The sequence below is a fragment of the Chinchilla lanigera genome, unplaced genomic scaffold, assembly GCF_000276665.1.
Source record: "Chinchilla lanigera isolate Chin_1 unplaced genomic scaffold, ChiLan1.0 scaffold00010, whole genome shotgun sequence".
In the NCBI taxonomy this organism is placed as follows: Eukaryota; Metazoa; Chordata; class Mammalia; order Rodentia; family Chinchillidae; genus Chinchilla; species Chinchilla lanigera.
Genome location: NW_004955411.1, coordinates 16,111,240 through 16,123,042, shown reverse-complemented (window position 1 = coordinate 16,123,042; position 11,803 = coordinate 16,111,240). Strand labels below are relative to the sequence as shown.

General features: G+C 40.4%; 1 protein-coding gene across 1 annotated transcript in view; it reads left to right on the top strand.

Annotated features, from left to right (window-relative positions):
* The window catches only part of Rragd (Ras-related GTP binding D), a 43,732-nt gene extending 32,620 nt beyond the window's left edge, over nucleotides 1-11,112 (top strand). The window contains exons 7-8 of the mRNA XM_013510716.1: nucleotides 1,707-1,855; nucleotides 8,137-11,112. Of these exons, the coding sequence (XP_013366170.1) occupies nucleotides 1,707-1,855; nucleotides 8,137-8,288 (301 nt within the window). The 3' untranslated portion in view covers nucleotides 8,289-11,112. The remainder of the gene's footprint in view (nucleotides 1-1,706; nucleotides 1,856-8,136) is intronic.
* The last annotated feature ends 691 nt before the right edge of the window (nucleotides 11,113-11,803 follow it).

Sequence of the window (11,803 nt, the reverse complement as noted above, 5' to 3'; positions counted from 1 at the left end):
CATTTTTTTTTTTATCATTAAAGCCATAACCATAATAATAGCAGTTAACATTCACTGTACATTTTATATGTTCCCAACTCTATATTCAGGGCACTGTATGTATTATTTCTTCATGAGGGAATAATTAGGAAATTTAATTAGGAAACTTTGCAGTGATTTCTGTCAGTATATAGGAAGTACTCAGTTTGTCTAAACTCACTTTTTTGGATGGAGGCACGGGGAATTGAACCCAGGGTGTTCACACTGAGCTACATCCCCAACCCTTCTTTATTTTAAACAAGGTATTGCTAAATTGCCCAGATTGGGCTTGAACTAGTGATCCTTTTCCCTCAGCCTCCCAGAGTGCTGGGATTATAGGTGTGCACCCACTGCACCCGGCTTTAAGCTCTCCTACTACATAGGAGAGGCAGGATTCAAACCCTGTGAAGATCACATCTTTTCTTAAGAAAATAGACCAATATTTTTAACTTTTTTTTTTTTTTTGGTACTGGGAATTGAACTCAGAACCTTGCACTTGCCAGGCAGGCGCTGTGCCGCTGAGCTATATCTCTGGCATATTTAACTATTTTGAAAAAAATTTCAGATCTACAAGAAATGAGCAAGACTAGCAGGAGAAAGTCTTGTAGACCCTGCACTTGGATTTACCAGTTTTTACCAACTTGATGCATTGGCTACATCTCTCCTTTCCTACTACTTATTATTTGTGTGTTTTTACTGAGCCATTTGAGAGTAAGTTGCAGGACTCCTGATTCATTGATCCTGGCCACTTGAGCACAGATCTGTTAAGAAAATAGACATTCTCTGGCAGGCCCATGGTTTAATTATTAAATTAAACAAACGTAGCATGGCTACAGTACTCTATTATCTAATATATAGACCATATTCAAATGTTACCAAAGTTCCCAAATCTTTTATATCAGTTTTTCCCTCAGGTTCACGGTCCAGCCCACCATTTGGGTGTTATGTCCCTTCAAGCCTCTCATTGTTTATAGCTTTTCTTGGTCTTTCATCAGTCAGACTACACTTGCTTTTTTTCCCCCCCCATCTCTCCTTTTGTATTGGATCTAACCTAGTCCTTCTTCGTACACACTAAAAAAGCACCCTACTACTGAGCTACATCCTCACATCTTTTAAAAAATTTTTATTTTTTTTATTTTTATTTTTTAATTTTTTTTGGTTTTTCTCCGGTACCGAACTCACGACCTTGCGCTTTCCAGGCAGGCTCTTTTGCCACTGAGCTAAATCCCCAGCCCCTTAAAAAATTTTTAAATTTTGAGATGGGGTCTCACTAGATTGTCCAAGCCGGCCTCAAACTTGGGATCCTGCTGCCTTGGCCTCCCAAGCATCTGGGACTACAGGCTTGTACCACCACACCTGGCCCAGACCATACGTTTGACAGCCTGATTATTCTACCATGAGAAAACAAAAAGCCCTGGGCGGTGGAGGGGAAAAGAGTTCACCTGCATCCCTCACCTGTGTTCCTCAGGCACCCAGCTGCCACTCATGGCGGCAGGAGGACAGTGACTGTCATAACTGTACTGTTGGTTGGTGGCTGTGTGTCACTGAGGTCTTTTGTTGAAAAGCACTGCAAATGCAATTGTCTTGTCCTGGCTTTTCCATGGGTAAAAGCTGGTCTCTACCCCTGTGTTACAGTCTGTAGTTCTTTCCCAACAGTCAAATACATTTTGTTTTCTGTCCCCATTTAGTCTCAAAGAAGATGGTGCAGGAACCCCCTATGACAAGGAATCAACAGCCATTATAAAGCTGAATAATACAACAGTTCTTTACTTAAAAGAGGTGACAAAGTTCCTGGCTCTCGTTTGCTTTGTGAGAGAGGAAAGCTTTGAAAGAAAAGGTAATGTTTTGTTGTGGTTTAAAAGAAGCCTTCCAATTCATACTGCCTTTGCTGCTGTTGAACGTGGGCGCGGGCTGCCGGCCCTGGAAGCACACGGGGATGGTCCCAGCCTCCCTTCCCTGGCAGACCTGAGGTGGGCCAGAGGTGGGGCCTCGGGCCAGCGAACCTGTTGCCCCCTAGTGGTGCAGCTGGGATTGCAAGAGGTGGAAATAGAACCAGATGTCCCTCCCAGGGCCTTAGCGTCTGCATGCTGGGACGTCCTTGCCAGGCTATTTCCGACCAGAGAAAGGACTCCACAGCTGCATTGAAGGTGGTGGCCTCTTTCTTTCTCCACCCTGCAAGAAGGCCATAGGTGACTGAGTGACCCATTGTTCTCCCCAAGTAAAGGAGGGGACGGAACTCATGCAGCATTAAAGTTAGATGGTATTTGGCTTCTATTTAGCCTTCATGAGCTCTTAAATCTTCAACACACAAGGATCAGAAAAGAAAAGGCATGACTATTCTAAATATCTTTTTAGGACCAAATTCGATTGTATTTTAAAACAAAACTAATCTTTCTCCCTATTTAAACTGAGAAATACTAGCTTACTGATGCATACAGGGATTTTTGGTAGTAAGTTCTGTTTTATTGATTTGTTGAGTACAAAAATTTCCAACGAAGTGCCAAGAATAACATTGCTTTGAAAATTTAGGAAGTGTGAAGAACAAAACCAAACCACTTATTTCATGTTAAAGCTAAACCCCGTATTAAATTTCTGAGATTTTCTTCAGCTTCCTCTTTCCTGTCTCTCCCCCCGCCCCTGTTTTGCCTTCCTTCATCCCCTTCCCCCATTCCTTCCAACAAAACTGGGACTGTATTATTTAGGTAGTTTTATATCTGATTTTTTTCACTTACATTATGAAGTTTTCCTAATTCATTAGCCATGAAAGCAGGATTTAGATTTTGTTTGTAGTTTATCACAAAAGCAATAAATTCACTTAGAAAATTTAGACACAGCAAATAAGCAAAAAAAAGTTGATAAGCTTCCCACTCAGAAAACTCTCTGTCTCTGTCTCTCTGTTTTTCTCTCTCTCTGTCTTTCCTTCAGTGGTACTGGAGATTGAACACAGGGCATCTGCACTGAGCTACACCTCTAGACTCCCTCACCCCCTTTTAGAGATAGGATCTCAGCAAATTGCTAAGTTGGCCAGCCTGGGATCACACTTGCAGTCCTCCTGTCTCAGCCTTCCAGAGTGTTGGGATTACAGGCATGCGCCACCATGTCCAACTTTTGATAACCACTCCTAACATTTCCTGTCTTTCTATGTTTCTCTTAACAGTTCCTATATTTATTTTTTCCTGTGTGTGTGTGCACTTTAAAGAAAACTCTGAGATAATATGATAAATACTTCTACATAACTTTCACTTAAATTATTATGGACATCTTTCCAGTTCACTAAGTGTTTTTTTCAACCACATTGTTTTAATGGTTGTTTTAGAGTCTTAGAAATTTTAGAAATTTTTAATTTTTTCTAGATTTTAATGTTACAAATTGCTGGGTGTGTGGTGCATGCCTGTAATCCCAGCACTAGGGAGGCTGAGGCAGGAGGATTGTGGCAAGTTTGAGAACAGCCTGGGCTACAAAGTGAGCTCAAGGCCAGCCTGAACTGCATAGCAAGACCCTATCTCAAAAAAAAAAAAAAGACAAAATGTTACAAATAATACTTTGATGACCTTCTTTGCACTAAATATTTATGTGCATCCCTGGTTTTTTCCTCAGGAAAAATTTCAAGTAGAATTACTTGGACTAAAAGGGTGGGCATGCATATTACCAAAATGTCTTTTGGAAGGATTTTATGGGTTTATGTTACTAAGGGAATATGAGTGTGTTCAGGTTGGTGTATTCTTATCAGTATTGGATTTTAGTATTTTAAAAAGTTGATAATTGAATGCTGGAATATCATTTAAATTTGCATTTCCATTAGATTCCTGGTACCAAAAAATAAATAAATAAATAAATTTGCATTTGCTTGCTTCTCCAGGAAGCTATATATTTGTCCTGTGTTTATGATTACTGATTATGTTGCCTTTTGTGTCTTTTGTCCTCAAAAGTTATGTTAGTGTTGTCTCTTATTATTTTCATTTTGCTGAAAGCAAGAACAAATTATATGTTAGACTCCTGGAATTTGAAGATAAACAGGGCTATCTCTTGTTTCACAGATGATTTTACTCAGGCTCAGAAAATATAAGTGACCTTCTCCTAAGCTCACACCACCAATTTATGGCAGTCAGGGCTAAATAAAGCTAGATTTCTCTTTGTAGCGAGCTAGTTGTATGAGTGTGTGTGTGTGTGTGTGTGTGTGTTGGTGCTTGTATTTAATCATTATACCCCTATTTCCTTGGTTGAAGGTATTTCCCAAATTTATTAGGGATTGATATTTCATATTGACTTTGGAAGCTCAGGGGAAAAAAAAGTAATGCAACTTTAGCTCCAAAAGCATATAGGCTGACAGTAGGTTCTAAAATTTAGGAAACGTTAGAGTCAGCTTGGCGACCCTGTTTATTTTGAACTGATTTTAGACGTAACAGAAAAGTTGCAGAAATAGTACATAATCTTCATATACTTGTCCTCCAGCTTCCCCGAATCCTAACATCTTACATGCTACAGTTACCAAAGCCGGGGAATGAACAGCGGTATAATACTATTAACCAAACCACAGGCCTTCTTCAAATGTCAGCAGGTTTTCCAAAGGTCTTTTTTCTGTTCTAGGATCCCCAACTTGGTTTAGTTATCTCTCCTAGTTTTTTCCAGCCTGTGAGTGTTTGTCTTGTGTCCTTGACACTCGGGAAGATCAGTCACTTTGTAGACTGTCTGGTAACTTCACACAGCTGGGATGAGGTTGTGCGCTTTGGCGGGAGTGCCACACAGAAGCCGTGCTGTGTCCTCTGGGCTCACCGGGGTTAGCTCACAGCACCGACGTGCCTCATCACTAAGGATGTTACTAATGAGCCTTGCTGGTTGAGGGTCTGTCAGGTTTTCACTGTAAAGTTCCCGAAGTGAATGAATGTAGTGCTGCCTCAGTTTACAAAGGTGTTTGTTTGTAAACAATTTAGTTTGCAAACAGAAGCACCTGGCAAAATTTTGTTTTTGTTTGTGAACTCTGCATGGGGTGACAAACATGACCACAGCCATTATCTTTCCCGCATGAACATGAACGCAGCCATCTTTTCTGGAATCGTGGAATGAATTGTTTGTGAACTGAGGTACCACTGTACTTTTAAACTATGTAAATCCCATTTCTCCTTACAGTTTTTGCCCACTGATTTTAACATCCATATGTTTGGTTGGGGAACTAAATTAAAGCAGGAATTTATAACATGAGTGTTTGGCAAATTATTGCTAAACCTTCTAGGGAGGATCATCTCTGAGGACAGGCAGATTTTTTAGAACTTATTAAACTTCCCAAAAACCTGGGTATTAGCTTTAGTAGTGTAGTATAACTAAGAAAGGTAAGATGATGGGCACACTTAATGGTTATTCTCATCTTGTTTGACTTGTGTGTGCTTTTTAGAGTGGCAGCCTTCTCTCCAGATGTCTGAGACTGGAGCTGTTCAATGCTAAATTGCTAAAATCCCATGTAAACCTGATGAGTTGATCACACTAGCTGTCATAGAGTATCTTTAAAGAGAACTTAATGCATAGAGATGAATAGACTATTTGAATTTATTGTTGCTTTAATCTCAAGTATTGTTGAGTCTGTTGGTCCCCTAAGTTTTCATTGATGATTTCCACGGCTGCAGGAGGCAGAGGATCAGATCAGATCATGTGATAGGCACCTTGGAGAAGGGAGCAATTAAAATATATGGGTAGGGCTGGGGATATAGCTCAGTGGCCCAGTGCCTGCCTGGCAAGCGTGAGGTTGTGAGTTCGATTCCTGGTACCAAAAAAAAAAATCTAAATAAAATATATGGGCATGTGGGTCCTCCTCCAAAGAGTGAGAGTAGAATTCATGGGACTGGGGCTGGGGCGTGTTAGGTTTTTTTAAGTGCCAAGCGTTTTTATGCACTGAATCCCAGTGTGTGGGCTGTATCAACTGTGGATGACGGCAGAGGTGGTGTTTATTCTGTTAATGTTTCTGTTCTGGTATTTTCAGCTGCCTTTAACGAAAGGGTCAATATAGCCAGCGTCTATTATTTTTTTGAGACAGGGTCTCATTGTGTAGTTCAGGCTGGGTTAGAACTCATGAGCCTCCTGTCTCAGCCTCTCAGGCACTGGGGTTACAGGTGTGTGCCACCACACCCAGCTAAGTGAACACTTTCTTACATCCATTAAAACACTCAGTGGTAGAGTCAGGCCTGGTTGTATACATCTGCAGTCCTAACACTTGGGAGGCTGAGGCAAGAAAATTGTGACTAGGCGTGGGCTATTTAGTGACTTTGCGAGACCCTCTCTCAAAATAAAATTTTTTTTAAAAAGTGCTGGTGATATAGCTCAGTGAAAAGGCCCTGGGTTTAGACCCCTGTACTGCGAAAAACAACAACAAAACAAACCTCAGTTGTAAACTTTTTTTTTTAACTTTTAAAACTCTGAATACATCAAGAGTTGTCACATTTTGAAATGTGTGAGGATGAATGAGTTACGATTTGTTGAGCTGTGTGTGGCGGCTCATGGTTGTAATTCTAGCTCTCTGGGAGGCTGAGGCAAGAGGATTGCAAGTTTGAGCCCAGCGTGGGCAACTTAGCAAGAACCTGTCTCAAAAACAAAACAAAACAACAAAACAAAAGGGCTATGGATGTAGCTGAGTGTGAAGGCCCTTGTTCAGTCCCCAGGCCCTAATATCTCGAAGTTTTCCGTAGTTGAACATTTAATTGTACCTTTTTCTTGAGCCAGATTCCTTGAGCTCAGTTTTATCCTTAAGGCAGTTTCTTGCACATATAAGCAGAGAGCCTGCCTCATAGCCAAAATCCCCACTAAATGAAGTCACTCCTTTGCTCGTTATTTTTTATTACTTTTGCCCTGATTGCCTCAGTGGTCTTATCTGAGGGAACCAGCTCCTCATTTTACTGCATTGGGCTTTACTACGTCTGCAGAAGCAGCAGAGGGCATTGCTCAGAGCTTTTTTGCTCCCAGAAGCTGTGATGGCTGTTTCTTCCCCAGTACACTAAATAGTTAGCTGCATAACTAATTCAAAGCATTTCTTCCTGGGCTGGAATCCTAGTTCTTTGGTCAAGCCTCTGAAAACAACACCTCATAGATGCAAATAATTATTAGGCTAGGTAAAGATGCAGCAAGAACCAACATCCTTATCCTAATTGGTGTGAGCAGGGTATTACTCTCAGCACTTGCAAATTAATACTAACGATGAAAACATTCCTTAAGATTTTTTGTTTTGTTTTGTTTTGTTTTGGTTTGGTTTTTTTCCTGTACCAGGAATCAAACTCACAACCTTGCGCTTGCCAGGCAGGCCCTGTGCCGCTGAACTAAACCCCCAGCCCCATTCCTTAAGATTTTATCTATCTATTTATTTATTTTGTCTTTTTTGAGAGAAGGTCTTGCTCTGCAGTTCAGGCTGGCGTTGAGCTCACTTTGTAGCCCAGACTGGTCTCAAACTCTCAGTGATCCTCCTGCCTCAGCCTCCCACATGCTGGGATTGTAAGCATGTGCCACCATGCCCAGCTCCTTAAAATTTTAAAGTGTTACTCTAATCAAAATTTATTTCTGAAAACACAGAAGATTTCCTCCATTATTTCACCATTTAAAATCTACTTAATATTGAAAAGCTGAGTGTGCCATTGGTTGTTCAATTCCTGAGCTTGGAGTTGACCATTACCTTTCTAGAATCAGGGACTTTGCTTTTTTGCTAGGGTTTATGAGGATGACTTAAGTAGAATAGGTACAGAATAAGTATGATTGATTAACATATGTCAGCTACACCCCAAGTCAGGATATGCTTCCATTCAGAGTTAAGTGAATCATGACTTTTGGGGGGAAACTTTTTCATTAAAATTTTGTTAATTGTAACCTTTAGTTCTGAAAGGTAAAAAGAAAAAAAGTGCATTTCAGTGGTCCTTCAAATCTTCTGAGTCACAGCGCTGTTTGAAAATATGGTTTCTGCTCTGCAACATTTCCTCAGGAACCACTACCTTCACAGGCTCCGTTCCTATAGCCCAGGGGCAGATCTAGGGAAGCGGGCCCTTTAGGTCACAACTGGACCTCTACCACCCCCTACTGGTTTTTCCTGGACATTGCAAACATGAAAAGACATGGGGCATTTATAAATATTTTTGTTCTCTTCCTCAGGGCTTATTGACTATAATTTTCACTGTTTCCGGAAGGCCATCCATGAAGTTTTTGAGGTGAGGATGAAAGTGGTGAAATCTCGAAAGGTTCAGAATCGGCTACAGAAAAAGAAAGGGGCCACCCCTAATGGGACCCCCCGAGTGCCGCTGTAGGTGAGGTTTCGGGAACATCTTTGAAACCTTTTCAATGAGGCTGCTGCACCGTGTTGCACTGAAGAAAAATGAAGGAGATCGGAACCCATGAGGTGGACTTGTTCAAAAAAAACTCCTGCAACCCTCTTGATCTTCTCTTTTTTTAAATAAAGCAAGCACTTTGAAGCAAAACCTTGTATATTAACAATGAAGTGAAATCCACTGTACTTTCATTACACATATGTAGACGTCAAAGGTCAGTAGTTAGAAAAACCCTGTGTGAGAACTGCCAGGAACTGTACATATTTTGCACTTTTTCATGTTTTTTTCTCATGGAACTGAACTTTGATAAGATGACTTTTCTAAACTCTTTTCTGTACTTGGTGTCACGGACATGCATAGTGTAGCTCACATCCTGTGGCAATCAGAAATTAATCAAAATGATGCATTGGTAATGACTTTTTGTAAATCTGGGAATCTTTGCTACCAGTTGTTGAAAGAAATCATTTTTCAGTGGAGTTGGAACTGCTTGGGGCTGCAGGCTCCCGGAGCAATAAGAACTGTCCCCATTTTTAACGGGTGTGAAGTTTTGTAGAATAATTTTAGCACCAAACTTACCTAAAAATTTCTATTACTATGGTTGTACTTCCTAAACCAATAGTTTTTATGAAGCCCTTTACCTCCGTATACACCTCTATAAATCACTTTGTACAGACAGGTGATTTCTGCGTTACCATTCTTTAGAACTTCTGGGACCAGATTTCCAAAACGGTGCCCATCACTGGGGAGAAATAAGAATGTTGTTGAGGCCTGGTTTCTAGAGGCTCCTCTGTACCTGCCACTTGGGGCTAAAGCAATATCAGCAGCCAAAGGTTTATCCAGTGTAGGGGATAGCAGTGCAGCCTAAATGGTACCTACATCGGTACCATTCTGTGTGTTTGGACCCTGTGCAGTGGCCTGTTGCGATACCTTTAAAATCTTAATAGGACACATTTTTTATTGCTTCATGGCCACAGTGAGTAGAGCAAATCTGCACCGTGGAACTTAATCCCGTTGGCTGTCTTTGTCACCCGAATCACCTCTGCATCTGTGATAATGTGCCTCGCGTCATCTACCTGTTCTCACAGTATGATGAACTCTGCTTGCACCCAAAATGCTCTGTAAGGCTGAAGAGCCATCCCGAAAACCCTAGCGACAGCGAGAAAGGATAGCCAGATGAGGAATTAAAGGCTTTGCAATTGTTTCCAAGCAGTTTCTGCACTTATATTTACCTTGGAATAGTAGAAAACTCGGTCCTAACTCTACTCCTATGCCAAACCATTCCTAGTAGATAATTCTATATCCACCCCAAAGGTTAGTACTCTATGGCATCCTTGCAGGGCATTAGGAAAAGATTTTAAAAAGCAGAACCTCCTAGAGACAAGAAAGTTGGTCCTAACAAAATGTACAAAGTAGGGGGCTGGGGATTTAGCTCAGCGGCACAGTGCCTGCCTGGCAAGCGCAAGGTTGTGAGTTCAGTTCCCGGTACCGGAGAAAAACAAAACAAAACTAAAAAAATGTACAAAGTCCCTAAAACAACTTGCCCTTAAAACTCTCCCATTTATCTCAGTGGCTTCTTTCCGTCCTTTCTCTTTCTTCTCCCTGTTCCCAAGTCCTATTGCTTTAAAGGTGGTAACTAAAATTGAAGAGGGTAGTTTACTGAGGTTTAAGGTTTGAGCCCCTCAAAGGTCTGTGCATGTTGAAGGGAGATTTCTAAAAATCATTAAGGTACCCTAATTCCCTTCTCCTCGGAAACCTGGATGGTTAGGAGCCTAGAGTTCCAGGGACGTCTTCTCCCTAATTTCCAGAGCTGTACCCTGCTCAACTGTTGCTGACAGGCCTGGCTCTTCTGCGTTATTCTAATAGATCTAATTCTTGAATATTTTTTATGGAATGTTTTGCTTTGGATAAGCAAATAAAAGAGTCAAGTTTCTAATACAACTTTATCCTCAAGAAAGAGACACTTGCCTATTTGGTAAATCACACTTTATCTAATATATATACATATACTATTATAACCAAGTGGAGCTTCCATTTTTAAGCTGGGTGTATGATAGGTTTTTGTTAAAATGTGCCTTAAAAAGCCTATTACTTCAAGAGCAAGTGATTCTTTGGGGGAAAGGACAAAAATAATCTTATGACATAGGACCCAAACCCGTGGTAGTAAGCGCACACTTTGATTAATCACACGCTAATATAGATTACTGCCTCAAATCTTGTGAGAGTGACCTCTTAATTAAAGAAAGATATAAGAGTTATATCTAAGCATTCAGTTTTTTAAGTCTGCTATTGGAATCTCAACACCTCTTCAAGTCCTTTTGCATTTTATCTTTGCTATGGGAGTTAGCTTCTGGCAATCTCTATGGTTACATTTCATGCTTAAACATAGATTTAAAGAGAAAGGCCAAACACATGGCTACAATGACTGCACTGGGCATTTTTGCTGTTTTAAGTGTTGAGAAGTTGACCTGCAGGTTTCTAGAGCACGGCAATCCTTTGCCTTTTGAGTCAATTAGAACTTCTGCATAGAGGTGAAACTGTGAATTATCACCTTTGGTTATTTTCAGTGATATAGATTAGTAAGAATGACGAGGATGGAGTGTTTTTGAATGAATATAAATAAAAGAACTGGTGAACATTCACAACTAGTGTTATTTTGTGAATACAATATATTTTGGACCCTTAAATAAAATAGCTAAAAATCACAGCAATACTGTTATGTGTGGGTTATGTGTCAACTCTGTTTGAAACACACTCCAGAAAAACAGCTGACCTTTGTGATTATTAAAGTATGGCATGTATTCAACTTGTACGGACTGGATGTAATTTGTAATTAAGCACACTGTGTGTGTTACTTTAAGCAGCACATCATTTATATCTGTTGTTAAACTGTTGCTTTCAAGATTATTAACTGCTAATTTAAAAGCACAGATCATGTGTTCATGGCTTGGTAAGGCTCTTGTTTTATTTCAGGCATATTCCTAATTCAGCTTTCTGGGAGCTAGGTGAATGGTCTGGTTAAGTATGACCTTTCACATTTGAGAAGTTGTTTACCATACACTTTTATTACTGCTTCAAAGACCCTGCTAGGTCCCTTTATTTAAAAATAACTTTTTGAAGGTGGTGGTCTTGTTCTGGTGCCCCTGCTGGTCTTGAAACTCCTGGGTTCAAGTGATTCTCTTGCCTCAGCCTCCAGATTATTTAGGACTACAGATACTATGCCTGGCTGTTTAGTAAAATTTGTCTTGGTAACCAGTTCTCATCTTATGGAAATAAGGATAAATTGTTCCGTTTACACTGAACTTATCAAACACAAGGTCTCACATATGCTAGATAAATACTGTCCAACTGAGTGATACTCTTAGCCCCTTTGAATCCTCTTTTCAGATTATTTTTTGGGGGTACTTGCTGGTTAGGACTATAGAACTGTTATTTCAGTAAACTTGAGATACTGATTCTTGGGCTGGGGATGTAGCTCAGTGGCATAAGCACTTGCC